Source organism: Lissotriton helveticus, chromosome 5_1 (assembly GCF_964261635.1).
Source record: "Lissotriton helveticus chromosome 5_1, aLisHel1.1, whole genome shotgun sequence".
In the NCBI taxonomy this organism is placed as follows: domain Eukaryota; kingdom Metazoa; phylum Chordata; class Amphibia; order Caudata; family Salamandridae; genus Lissotriton; species Lissotriton helveticus.
Genome location: NC_136065.1, coordinates 1,341,670,446 through 1,341,685,156, shown reverse-complemented (window position 1 = coordinate 1,341,685,156; position 14,711 = coordinate 1,341,670,446). Strand labels below are relative to the sequence as shown.

Here is a 14,711-nt window from a genome sequence, read left to right as displayed (position 1 = left end):
ACTGGACTGTTCCCATGAGGCACAGGGTCAGAGCTTATTTGCATATAGCCAGTGTCTAACCCAGGGTGGTGTGGAGTGCAAAAAAACAATGGATTTAGGTCCAGATCCTTGTACTGGGGTGAATGTATGACATTGTTCTACATTCTGTCCACCAACTGTGTTTTTTGCAATTTTCACCCCGAGTGGGCTGGGGATGCTCAGACGTGAGTCCCAGGCTCTCCACACCACTGGAGTCAAGCTATCCAAGGCTGATGAAGGCTGATAGCCAGAAACCGGTCCTTGGATGCTTGATTCCGGTCTGGGAAAGACATGGCCTGGTAGTTCGGACTGGACTGTTCCCATGAGGCACAGGGTCAGAGCTGATTTGCATATAGCCAGTGTCTAACCCAGGGTGGTGTGGAGTGCAAAAAAACGATGGATTTAGGCCCAGATCCTTGTACTGGGGTGAATGTATGACATTGTTCTACATTCTGTCCATCAACTGTGTTTTTTGTAATTTTCACCCCGAGTGGGCTGGGGATGCTCAGACGTGAGTCCCAGGCTCTCCACACCACTGGAGTCAAGCTATCCAGGCTGATGAAGGCTGATAGCCAGAAACCGGTCCTTGGATGCTTGATTCCGGTCTGGGAAAGACATGGCTTGGTAGTTCGGACTGGACTGTTCTCATGAGGCACAGGGTCAGAGCTGATTTGCATATAGCCAGTGTCTAACCCAGGGTGGTGTGGAGTGCAAAAAAACGATGGATTTAGGCCCAGATCCTTGTACTGGGGTGAATGTATGACATTGTTCTACATTCTGTCCATCAACTGTGTTTTTTGCAATTTTCACCCCGAGTGGGCTGGGGATGCTCAGACGTGAGTCCCAGGCTCTCCACACCACTGGAGTCAAGCTATCCAGGCTGATGAAGGCTGATAGCCAGAAACCGGCCCTTGTATGCTTGATTCCGGTCTGGGAAAGACATGGCTTGGTAGTTCGTACTGGACTGTTCCCATGAGGCACAGGGTCAGAGCTGATTTGCATATAGCCAGTGTCTAACCCAGGGTGGTGTGGAGTGCAAAAAAACGATGGATTTAGGCCCAGATCCTTGTACTGGGGTGAATGTATGACATTGTTCTACATTCTGTCCACCAACTGTGTTTTTTGCAATTTTCACCCCGAGTGGGCTGGGGATGCTCAGACGTGAGTCCCAGGCTCTCCACACCACTGGAGTCAAGCTATCCAGGCTGATGAAGGCTGATAGCCAGAAACCGGTCCTTGGATGCTTGATTCCGGTCTGGGAAAGACATGGCTTGGTAGTTCGGACTGGACTGTTCCCATGAGGCACAGGGTCAGAGCTAATTTGCATATAGCCAGTGTCTAACCCAGGGTGGTGTGGAGTGCAAAAAAACGATGGATTTAGGCCCAGATCCTTGTACTGGGGTGAATGTATGACATTGTTCTACATTCTGTCCATCAACTGTGTTTTTTGCAATTTTCACCCCGAGTGGGCTGGGGATGCTCAGACGTGAGTCCCAGGCTCTCCACACCACTGGAGTCAAGCTATCCAGGCTGATGAAGGCTGATAGCCGGAAACCGGTCCTTGGATGCTTGATTCCGGTCTGGGAAAGACATGGCTTGGTAGTTCGGACTGGACTGTTCCCATGAGGCACAGGGTCAGAGCTGATTTGCATATAGCCAGTGTCTAACCCAGGGTGGTGTGGAGTGCAAAAAAACGATGGATTTAGGCCCAGATCCTTGTACTGGGGTGAATGTATGACATTGTTCTACATTCTGTCCATCAACTGTGTTTTTTGCAATTTTCACCCCGAGTGGGCTGGGGATGCTCAGACGTGAGTCCCAGGCTCTCCACACCACTGGAGTCAAGTTATCCAGGCTGATGAAGGCTGATAGCCAGAAACCGGTCCTTGGATGCTTGATTACGATCTGGGAAAGACATGGCTTGGTAGTTCGGACTGGACTGTTCCCATGAGGCACAGGGTCAGAGCTGATTTGCATATAGCCAGTGTCTAACCCAGGGTGGTGTGGAGTGCAAAAAAACGATGGATTTAGGCCCAGATCCTTGTACTGGGGTGAATGTATGACATTGTTCTACAGTCTGTCCATCAACTGTGTTTTTTGCAATTTTCACCCCGAGTGGGCTGGGGATGCTCAGACGTGAGTCCCAGGCTCTCCACACCACTGGAGTCAAGCTATCCAGGCTGATGAAGGCTGATAGCCAGAAACCGGTCCTTGGATGCTTGATTCCGGTCTGGGAAAGACATGGCTTGGTAGTTCGGACTGGACTGTTCCCATGAGGCACAGGGTCAGAGCTGATTTGCATATAGCCAGTGTCTAACCCAGGGTGGTGTGGAGTGCAAAAAAACGATGGATTTAGGCCCAGATCCTTGTACTGGGGTGAATGTATGACATTGTTCTACATTCTGTCCATCAACTGTGTTTTTTGCAATTTTCACCCTGAGTGGGCTGGGGATGCTCAGACGTGAGTCCCAGGCTCTCCACGCCACTGGAGTCAAGCTATCCAGGCTGATGAAGGCTGATAGCCAGAAACCGGTCCTTGGATGCTTGATTCCGGTCTGGGAAAGACATGGCTTGGTAGTTCGGACTGGACTGTTCCCATGAGGCACAGGGTCAGAGCTGATTTGCATATAGCCAGTGTCTAACCAAGGGTGGTGTGGAGTGCAAAAAAACGATGGATTTAGGCCCAGATCCTTGTACTGGGGTGAATGTATGACATTGTTCTACATTCTGTCCATCAACTGTGTTTTTTGCAATTAGTGAGTAGTCAAGGCATACTCTAGGGGGTAGTAAATGTTTAGGAACTCAAATGAAGTATGACAGCCTCGATACATTTCCAGTGGAGTTATATCTTTTAAAATAGCCTGATTTAGGGCAGTAGGCTGTGGAATTAAACCACAAGAATGAGCTATGTGGCTCAATCCCCCCATATTCCCCAACAAATGTATTCTGAAGTGTCTGTACATGGAAAGAGTGTCCATGCATGGAAAGGGTCTACACATATGCAAAATGTCCAGCAAGGTGATAATGAAAAGTTGGCCGTTCTAAGAACAGCTTGCGCAAGTGCCCTAGCAGATCTGAGATCGACGTCACATGGTGCTAGAATGGTGAATTGCAAGAAAGGTAATGTTTGACATTCAGCCAGTGATATTTCTTCATGAGCTATTCGTGCAGCATTCATCATAAATAAAAAACAACCCTGGATAATTATTTGCTCTTCAGGAGAGAAAATCAAATGCTTGTATCTCACTTGTCCAAAAAATCACCTCTCAAAGTCATGAAAAGATAGGAAATGCGAAGCACACCAGTTTCTTTTAATTCATTATGCATTCGACGCTGTAAGAAACAGAAAAGTTTGCACCATGGACAGCAAGTACAGAGAATCACGTTTTGTTTATATCTGCTCTTGCTGAGAGAATTGCCCAGAATGACAAACTCTTTTTCAACTTGTAAATCTCCAACAGGAGAGAGAACAAGAAAGCCACGAAGGAGAAAAAAAACTCGATCAAATGCTGAGCTGTGAGCACAGTTATATCCTGAAGTCAGTCACTTTAAACATAGCTTTGCTAATCTGTCATAGATATTCACCATTAACAGATCTGTTTTGCTTATTTGAGGCGTATTTCTCTGAAGTAGATGACACTGTTTTAGAGTAAGACGCTGAATACTAGAGTAATGAAACAAGTATCAGATTTACACAGACATTTATCAGACATTTTACTCGCAATCAATTAAGATCTGAAGTCACATGTTCTAGAAATAATATACACAACTACAGCCTTCGTACACACACCAATTCTCAGGGATAAATCCTTGATAAGCATTATATGAAGAAATGTAACGTGGTTTGATGAATGTCACAGGAAAATTTCTTTAGTACCCAACACTGAATCGTTCCTCATTTTTTAAATAATTCACAACACTTTTGAGGCAGCTTGGTAAGAACAAATTTTTTTTGAGCTAGATATAAGAAATAATACCAGTCATGGTTCTTACCGTGTGGTCCTTTTGTAGCAGGAGCTGATGTTGGCCTGGGCAATCCAAAGCGTGCTCCAGCTTGCTTGTCCAAGTTAGGCTGTGGTCCTACCAGTCCAGGGGTTATAGATCGAGCTTTGAGGCCAATTGACTTTGGAATTGACGAGACAGGTAATTTGCTTGTTGGTAAAGGAATCCCTGTATTTCTTACTTGCTTTTCATTTGTGGAAGTAGTGACCGGTGGTTGGGAGTTAACTGCTGAACTAAAGGCTTTAGGTCTCATTAGACCGATCTCTGTGAAAATTGGAATAAAGAAAGTAGAGTATATATTAAATATGATCAATTCAATTAGTCTTTATTTGATTTGAACAATCATAAAATACACATAAAATACAGTATTAAGAATCCAAAAATCACTTTTAAAACAATCACATAATAAAATTCATAAAAGGTCACATAAAAAAACATATCAAGTTAAAAGGCTAAAAATACATAGGGTTGGATAAGGACCGCAATCTCATGTGCAAGTTAATAAATACAAACTATTAAGCCATGTCAAATAACATCAGTTACATAATGCCTGCAACCTGTTCCTTCTAAGTACCCCAGTCCAGCTCCACAATTTAGCCATAGCAATAACTATGACCTCACTTGTATCAGTTCTCAAGATACGTAAGGCAGTTTGGCAAGATCCTGTTCCTATTTTAGCACCGACTGGCTTGAGCCATTTATGGAGAGGACCCTTATATGCAGGACATACAAACAGAACTTGTGATGAAGTCTCTTCCATGCAGGGGCAACAGTAACATTTTGAGTCTTGTACCGTCCCCCACTTACTTGAAAAAGTTTTTAAGGGGAGAGTGCCCACTCTAAATTGATGATAGAGCTTCCTATCACCAGGACTCATTATAATGTCCTAGTAGGCTTCCAACCTGTAATCAATTTTATGTTCCAGAAAGAGACCGGTTTGTGAAGTAGCATTCACATGGGAAATACATTTCAAATTTACCATGTCCCTATATAAGGCTTTAAAATCTTTTTTTGAAGGGAAAATATTTCCTTCTGGGTCATGCCACAAATGGGTGAGACCCATATCCGCTAATGTAGCCTTAATCCTTTGTAACCAAGATATTTTATTAGTTTTATCAGCATTTCTAATATGCTTAACAGCTTGCGCATAAGGTGCTAACTCCGGGGTAGTCCAAAGCCTTCGCCAATAGGCAAGAGATCTAAAGCAAACGGCCTCCTCAAACGAAATACATCCCAAATCTTGATATAATGGCCTCAGAGGGGTAGACTGAGGGAGGCCGATCAATGCCCTCAGAAATGTATGCTGTGCTTGGACTAAAGAAGCTACATTATCAAACCCCCATAGTTCAGCACCATAAATTATTCCTATGGTATATAGCTAAAATGGGAGAACTGGTTTGTTTTGAGATAAATGATGTTCTTTCAGAAGCACCCCTGCCAATTGGTTGTACCTTAGGACTAGCAAATCCACCTGTGGCTTCCAATTCATCCTTTTGCCCATTGTAACACATAAATATATAAAAGAATCAGTTTGTTCAAGATTCTCGGTGTTCATTTTTACTCTAGCTTTGACAGATTTATACTTATGCAGCACCATGAACTTTGTTTTGTCAACATTGACAACAAGAACATGGTCCTTGCAAAAAAGACCGAATCTATCGAGGGCTCTTTGCATACCGACTTGTGTTTTATACAAAATTAAGGTGTTGTCTGCAAACATTAAAAGAGGTACCCTCGAACCAGCGAGAGTGGGAGTATCCATAGGGTAGTCAGTATAATATGAGATAATATTGTTAATAAACAAAGAGAAGAGGGTAGGGGCTAGAACACACCCCTGCCGAACTCCCTTGTTAACAGGGAAACGTTCAGTTACCTCACCCTGCTTCTCCCACCGGACTTTGGCATGAGTAGATTCGTGCAATTTTATGATAAATGATATATATTAAATATAAAATACCTCTTTATAAAAGAATAACGTGCTTTACCATGTTTTTTTGCACCTTTAAACAAAATAATTTTTTCAGTTTTCAGAACATGCACTCAGAAAAGGACATAGTGCAGTGCCTGGGTCTTGCTGTGCCATACTGTATGCCACAGGTGTCTAGATAAATTAAAAGGGCACCATCTCTTTTACACTTCAGCAAAACACCAGTTTATTCCAATTTTACCTACTGCAGAGGAATAAAGGAAATGTTTCTTATCTGTAATCCTAGTTTTCTGCCAGGTAAATCCTTATCTAAGTCATAAGCACAGGATTGTCTTGCCAATGTACAGAATCACAGAAGACTTTGCAAAATGTGTGAGTAACTATCCTCTGTCTTATATTTTCACTGACAAAAACAAAGGTTACAGGGATGTTATAGTTAGGAAGAACAAGTTACTTACCTTCGGTAACGCTTTTTCTGGTGGATATAGTATCTGCCTGTGGATTCCTCACCTTGTGAATATCCCTTTGCGTCAACAACATTCGGAAATTCTTTTTGTAGCTTCGCGCCGACGTGGACGACGTCACAGAGGCACGACACCGCGCGCGACTCCGCTGACGTCACCGACTCCATAATAGGCCCACGCCGGCTTGATGACATCAGTTCCGCCCTTTTTTCTGTGCCTTCGAGGCACACGGACGGACCAACATCAGTAGATATATACACAGTACACAAATGTCAAGATAACACACATAGTGTCAAACCAATGCAGAAAAGCAATTAAAATAAAACCTTTCCTTCAACAATAAAAACATATTAACATCACAGTTACTCAGATATAGAAGAGTGGACAACGGGGAGGCGGGTGGATCAGTGAGGAATCCACAGGCAGATACTGTATCCACCAGAAAAAACGTTACCGAAGGTAAGTAACTTGTTCTTCTGATGGATACATCTGCCAGTGGATTCCTCACCTTGTGAATAGATTCCCACAGCAGTCCCAACTCCCGGAGGAGGGTATCCACTCTCCTATACCAGAAAATCCTAGAGGACAGAACGCACAAAGTGGCCTTCCCTCCTAGCTTCAGTATCCAAGCAGTAATGCTTCGCGAAAGTGCGGAGAGAGGCCCAAGTTGCCGCTTTACAAATATCCTCAACAGGAACACCCCTAGACAAAGCAGATGTTGAAGACTTTGCTCTAGTAGAGTGAGCTCTTATACCCTCTGGAGGTTCCTTACCAGCCAGGGCGTAGCAGATCTTGATGCATAGAATTATCCATCTCGGAAGTGTGCGCTTGTGCACAGCTCTTCCTTTCTTGCAACCAGCAAATCCAACAAACAGCTGGTCATCAACACGATAGTCCTTAGTCCTATCAAGATAAAAGCTCACCGCCCTCTTAGGGTCCAGACGGTGAAGCCACTCCTCCTCCTCGGAAGGGTGAGGGGGAGGATAGAAGGTAGGAAGGGTAATGGACTGTCCTAGATGGAAGGGAGTCACCACCTTAGGCAGAAAAGCAGCCCTGGTCCTAAGAACCATTTGTTCAGCATGGATGGTCAAGAATGGGGGCTTTGAACTAAGAGCTTTCAGCTCACTTACCCTCCTTGCCGAGGTAATTGCAACTAGGAAAACCGTCTTAAAAGACAACAACCTCAAGCGACAATTATGTAGAGGTTCGAAAGGGGAACCCATTAGAAAAGTAAGCACCAGATTCAAGTCCCATTGAGGCACAATAAAAGGAGTAGGAGGGAATTTATTTGTAAGGCCCTTCAGAAATCTTAAAACAATAGGAGATTTAAATAAGGACGGCTGATCCAGCAGGCAGAGAAAAGCAGACAAAGCCGAAAGATAACCTTTCACTGTAGCCATAGCAAAACCTTGCTGCGCTAAAGAAAGAGCAAATAGAAGTATATCGGACAAACGAGCCCTCAAAGGGTCAACAGACTTCTCCCCACACCAAGTCACAAATTTAGACCATCTGTAAGAATAGATTGACTTAGTGGAGTCACGCCTGGCCGAAAGAATGACATCCACCACATCATGTGGGAGAGAAAAGGAATTCAGGTTGCCCTGTTCAATCTCCAGGCATGAAGGTGTAAGGTCTGGAGGTGGGGGTATAGAACCTGCCCCTCCATCTGAGAGAGGAGACCTGCCCTGCAAGGGAGACGGAGCAGCGGGCACGAGGAGAGGTGGAGAAGATCTGTGTACCACACCCTTCTTGGCCAATCCGGGGCGACCAATATAAACTTGGGCCCGGTCTTGGCGAATCTTCCTCAGAAACCGAGGAATCAAGGGTATGGGAGGAAACGCGTAAAGGAGTTGCGAGTCCCAACTCAATTGAAACGCGTCCTCCCTGCATCGGAAACTGGAGGCTGCAGAATGACGGGCAGTGAGCATTCTCGCGAGTGGCAAACAGGTCCACCCGAGGAGTCCCCCACGTCCGAAAGACGTGACGAACTACCTCTGGATGAAGCCTCTACTCGTGGTCGCCTGAGAACTGCCGACAGAGACTGTCTGCACGCACGTTCAGAACTCCGGCCAGATGATTTGCCATCAGACAAATCTGATGATCCTGAACCCAGGACCAGAGACGCAGAGCCTCTCTGCAGAGACACTGCGACCCTACTCCTCCCTGCTTGTTGACATACCACATCACGGTGGTGTTGTCCATCAGGACTTGAACCGATCGACCACGAAGGGAAGGGAGGAAGGAAGGCCTTTAGCGCCAGCCGTATCGCCCGCAATTCCAGAAGGTTGATGTGAAGCAACCTTTCCTGTGGAGACCAAAGACCCTTGATCTCCAGATCCCCCAGATGAGCACCCCACCCTAGAGTGGGCGCATCTGTTATCACTGTGGCCACCGCTGGAGGAAGTTGGAAAGGCTTTCCTTGAGACAGATTGCCCTCCACACTCCACCAAGACAGATCCGCTGCAGTTTCTCTGGAGATCCTGATGGACTCCCTGAGATCTCCGTTGTGTTGATACCACTGCCTGCGGAGGCACCACTGGAGTGCCCTCATATACCAGCGTGTATGGTTGACCAACAGAATGCAGGAAGCCATCAGACCGAGCAGACGAAGGACCTTCAGGACTGGAACGACCGCTCCATTGTGAAATAAAGGAATCAGCTCCTGTATGTCGCGAATCCGCTGTGGAGGAGGGAATGCCCGACATACAGTAGTATCCAGTACTGCACCTATGAACAGGTTGCGCTGGGAGGGCACCAGGTGAGATTTGGGTACATTTATTGAAAAATCCAACCTGTACAATAACTGAGTTGTGACTTCCAGATGATGGAGCACTTTCTCTGGAGATTCTGCTTTGATCAGCCAATCGTCCAGATAAGGGAATACCGGAACCTCTGACCTTCTGAGATGTGCAGCCACCACTGCCATCACCTTGGTGAAGACTCGAGGCGCAGAAGTAAGACCAAACGGAAGGACCGCAAACTGGTAGTGCTGCGATTCCACCGTAAAACCGAGATACTTCCTGTGCGACTTCAGAATGGGGATGTGGAAATACGCATCCTGCAAGTCGATCGACACCATCCAGTCTCCTTGCAGCAGCGCTTGAAGAACCTGCGCAAGGGTGAGCATCTTGAACTTCTCCTGCTTCAGGTAAAGGTTCAAGATCCTGAGATCCAGGATTGGACTAACTCTGCCATCCTTTTTGGGGATCAGGAAATACCGGGAGTAGCACCCCAGACCCATCTCCTGCTCTGGAACCACCTCTATCGCACCCTTTCTGAACAGAGCCAGGACTTCTTCCTGCAAGAGCAGCAGGTGGTCCTCCGCACAAAAACCTTGGCACGGAGGGTAATTGGGGGGAAATTCCCAAAAGGGAAGAGCATACCCAAAGATCCGAAGTAATCAATTCCCAATCCCGTAGAAAATGGGTTAAGCCGGCCCCCCACTGGGCCCACATGATCCGGAATGGCAAATCTAGGGCTGCTTTGCTGTGGTGGCAGGGAGTTGGGAAGAGGTAGAAGAGGAGGAGGCCTGACGACCTCTAGGGCGAGCTCTTTGCCTACCTCTGTACGACTTGTACAGCATATTTTGCTGCTGTTGCTGCTGCTGAGGCTGCCTGTAGGTCCGAAAGGAAGATCTGCCAAAACCTCTGAACCTCTTTCCGGAAGTACCTCTGGACTGCAGGCCCAAAGATCTCGCTGTCGCTCTACTGTCCTTGAATCTTTCTAGGGCAGCATCAACCTTCTTTCCAAACAAACCTGACCCATCAAAGGGCAAATCGATCAAGGCAGCTTGGACATCAGCAGAGAACTCCGATGATTTAAGCCATGCCGCTCTTCTTGTTGCCACAGAAGAACCCATCACTCTTGCTACTGAGTCAGCAGTGTCCAGACCAATCTGAATGACCTGTCTAGCGGCAGCTTGAGTGTCAACAATCACTTCTTGAAAATCCTTCCTATCCTCCTCAGGAAGCTTTGGAACCAGCTGTTTTACTGAATCCATCAACGCATGGATATAGCGTCCCATTAGACAAGTTGCATTAGTCGATTTAAGCGCCATGCTTGCCGAAGAAAAGACTTTTTTAGCAGCCTGGTCCTGCTTCTTCGATTCCTTATCCCCAGGAACCTGTGGAAAAGCACCTGCAGATTTTTTCGAGCAGGCCGCCTGCACAACCAAGCTCTCTGGCAAGGGGAGTGTGGATAAAAAGTCCGGGTCACCAGGCACCACCCTGTACCTTCTTGCAACAGCCCTCGAAACAGCAGGGGCTGTAAGCGGTCTTTTCCAAACCTCAGTTATAGGCTCCGCCAAAGCATCATTAAAAGGGAGCATAGGCTCGACCACAGAGGTAGGCGAATGAAGGACTTCAGTCAGTAAATTAGCTTTATACTCTGCTTTTGGAAGAGTTAAATTCAACAAGTCTGCAGCCTTTCTTATGACCACGTGATAAGGTGTCACATCCTTAGAAGGGGCGTCAGAAATAGAGGCCAAATCCCAATCAGGGGACAGTTCAAGACAACTAGCCTCTCTCAGATCATTGAATAGATCCTCTGAATAATGCAGCTCACCCTCTTCCATTTCTGCATCACGATACCTCTGCTCTTCCAGAAGCCTCTGTGCCTCACGCCTCGACTTCTTCTTCATGAACGAAGTCGACGGATCCGGAATTGACTCAGTCGGAGCCGGGGCCGGCGTCGAGCCCGAAGCCGGAGGACCAGGCCGCTGAACATGAGGTTGGATCGGATTCGGCATAGGCATCGAGGGTGTCGCGTTGATGGTCTTGGCGTCGAAGGCTTCGGCGGCGCCGAGTAAAGCCAAGGCGGCGTCGGAGCCAGCATAAAAGGCGCAGGAGCATAAGACTGGGGGATACCCAGATTGTACGCTAATGGACCCGTGGGACCAACCGGTGCACCAGAGGGGTACATAGCTCTTGAATATACTCCATACATAGCATAGAGGAACTGAGTAGGGTCCTGACCTAGAGCAGGTAAAGCTGGATAAGAGCCCACAGGTTGCTCTCGAGGGAGCAGAGTCTTCTCGACTTCGACCTCAACCTCAGGCTGGTGCACCGGGGTCGACGAACCCGCAGGCAACGGAGCCTCCTCTTCTCCTCCATCTTCTTCATCTCCCTCACCCTCCTGGTCAGAAGAATGAGTCGGAGCCGGAGAAGGATTCGACAACGGCTTCGGTGAATGAACAGGGGAATTCACAGGCGAAGCCTCACCTTCGGAGACTTGAACTTCCGGAGTCGGAGCCTCCACTTCTTTGCGAAGTAACTTCACCTGCGACTTCGGTCTCGAGCTCGAGCCCTTCCCAGAATGACGACGAGACTCATGAGATCTCTTCTTGTGCTTCTTCCTCGATGACTTCGAAGCATGCACCGAAGACGACCTCGAGCGCGACTTTGAGACAGACCTCGACCTCAAACGACGAGTCCATGACCTCGACCTCTTCTTGTCCTTCCTGCTCTTCAACTTTGCCACAAGAAGTTTCGCCTCCCTCTCAAGGAGAGCCTTAGGATTCATTTTCTTGCAGGATGGACATTCCTCGACGTCATGGTCCGAACTCAAACACCAGACACAGCACTCGTGCGGATCAGTCATAGACATCATCTTGCCGCACTCTCCGCAGGGCTTAAATCCAGTCTTCTTTGTGGACATTTCGACACAAAGAAGCAAAAGGACACCGAAATGAAACAAACAGTAACAAAGTTACCAACAGCTACAGAGGACCCCTAGAAACCGTTAGCGTCGACGACGCGGATAAAAGGGAACTGCTGTCATCACGCCGGCATGGGCCTATTATGGAGTCGTGGAGGCCGCCGAGTCGCGCACGGTGTCGTGCCTCTGTGACGTCGTCCACGTCGGCGCGAAGCTACAAAAAGAATTTCCGAATGTTGCTGGCGCAAGGGGATATTCACAAGGTGAGAAATCCACTGGCAGATGTATCCCTCAGAAACAGAATTTAAAAAAACCTTAGAAATTCACTGAAAAAAAAAAAGGTTCAAGGGGCTTTATAGTTGGTTTTAGATCTTACACACACAAAACCATAGAAATTCAACAGTTATAGATATAACTATCGCAAGAACCGATAACTTGTGCCCTGAGATAACTATAACTCGAGCATGCTCATGCACGGTTTTCGCATCACTGATTTTATTGCAAATGTTGCAGTTATATAATGAATGATTTCATTTAAGATGTCATTACTAATGTAATATGTGGAGTAGTAGCCATGCATGGTGAGGGCAAAAGTTATAGTTACCTTAAAGCACAAATTATAGTTTCTTGAGATAAGCATAACTTATCTGGCATAAGGCATTGCTCCCGCACACAGGGAGCAGCAGAAAATGGTGCTCGCTGCATGCGGGAGCAATTCTTTCATCAGGAAAACAGATGAAAAGTCCACTCCCAGCAGGCGTGAGCAGGAAAGTTTTCCTGCTCCCGCTTGCTGGGAGCGGACTTTACTGTTAACTCTCGCTTGGCTCAAAGAGGGGAGCCACATAGATCTCCTCCCGTCTCAAAAAACATAAGGCCCTGGGATCCCCAAGGACTAATGGGCATCATTAGGCTCAGGGAGGCGGACCACGTAGTCCCCCCCAATTTAAAAAACATAATGCTGTTTAGCTAATGGCCTGTGGGCAATCTTGTTACCACAGGAGCGAGTGCTCTGTTTGTCAGCCAGCAACATGTGAAAAATGTTGCTGGCAGTCAGTACAGGATTTAGGATTAGCCTGACCCCAGATGTAACACCCCCCCCCCTCCCCCGCCCAGGGCCAGATAAGTAGAAGAAAAAAAAACTTGGCAAATAAATGCTGCAATCCCATGGGGATAAAAATAAATAAAAGAAAGGGGAGAGGGGGGATGCACAGCCCCTACCCAATCCTCAAGACACCATGACTTCATAGTTACAGGCCTCTAAAAATTATAAAAATGTTACTAGACCTGAAGGGCTAATAACTACTGGACCAAACTCTAACGAACTTGCCCTGTAAACTGTTCCCAAATAGTGTGATCCTGAGCAAATATTTTATTTAGAGCCACTTTTTCTTCATTATCACAAGAGCACCTTCAAATATGTGAGTTTAGCACTTCTGCTGTACAAAAAACCTGCTTTGTTTGATTTAATAGACTAAACGTTTGCTCCATATAGAATAAAAAATATCTAGGTCACATATAGGGTACATATGGCTTCTGATTTGCCTCTTAGTTCACTAATAGCATTGCCATCAGGGCAGGGGAAAAATGTTTCTCAGTTCATGTGTAAAAACCTACTTTTAATAGAAATATTACTAAAGCATGATGTGGTAGTGCACTGTCATTTACAAACAGCACATTTTCTATTAATATGGCCTCAAACTTTGGCACTAACAAGCAGGTTCACTGCTAAAACTATATAGTGTATAAACAATCTTTGGAAATTGTGTTTCAGCAAAAATGATTAGCATTTGCACTTCACCAAGTAAAGTGTTCTGATTTGTTTTCATACTATTAAAATCTTGTTTTTCATCACAGAGTGTTACAAAAAGGTGTGCTTTCATACTCAAATATAATATGAAATGTTTGTACAGTTCACTTATTAGATATTTAAATGTTGTGTGTTGGAAACAACCTGACAAACTACAGCCTTCCATTTCACACTTTCTATGGCACGATTTTCTGACAGTTCATGATATAAAATCGTGATTTTCTTTCTTAGACTCCAAAGTTAATTGTACAAAGACAAATTGACTTTTGACCTCCGTCTAATTCAGAACAAAGGTGACAAGATAAAAACAAGATTTAAAGGTATCTTTACAACTCATTCACACAGTAGGCCCTAAAAATAGTTCTCCTTCATAAAATCTGACTCACCATAGTGAGTGAGCAAGTAGATTTCTTGAGGCCTGAGTTAGGTGAGATAAAAAGATCGGTTTAAAAAAACAAAAAAAAACTTAGAAATTTACTGAAAAAAACTAAGGTTAAAGTATGTTATAGTTACAGCACTCATGACATGTTCTGCAACCTCATTTATGACTTCACTAATGACATCATCCAAGCTTATTTTGTACACAGTTTCTATAAATGAGTATAGCATTAGAGCTCGGAATGCAAGTACAAAATAGCTCAGAAGAATATGAAGCAGCATTAATGCCATACATTAACAACTCCCTTAGGTGTAGAAAGCATGCGTTCTGGCCACATTGACCCTATACTTACACTTCATGGGTAGCGAAGTTCACAGTAACAATGAACCACAGATTTATGGGAAACCCTAATTGCATACGATGATCAATCTGTATACAACTATTCAGAGAAAACCAAGT

At 45.6% G+C, this 14,711-nt stretch overlaps 1 protein-coding gene across 1 annotated transcript in view; it reads right to left on the bottom strand.

The window, feature by feature from the left end:
• PSRC1 (proline and serine rich coiled-coil 1) overlaps positions 1-14,711 on the bottom strand; it is a 437,095-nt gene that overhangs the window by 75,817 nt on the left and 346,567 nt on the right. Inside the window, exon 6 of the mRNA XM_078644212.1 lies at positions 4,012-4,284. Coding sequence (XP_078500338.1) covers positions 4,012-4,284 — 273 coding nt within the window. The remainder of the gene's footprint in view (positions 1-4,011; positions 4,285-14,711) is intronic.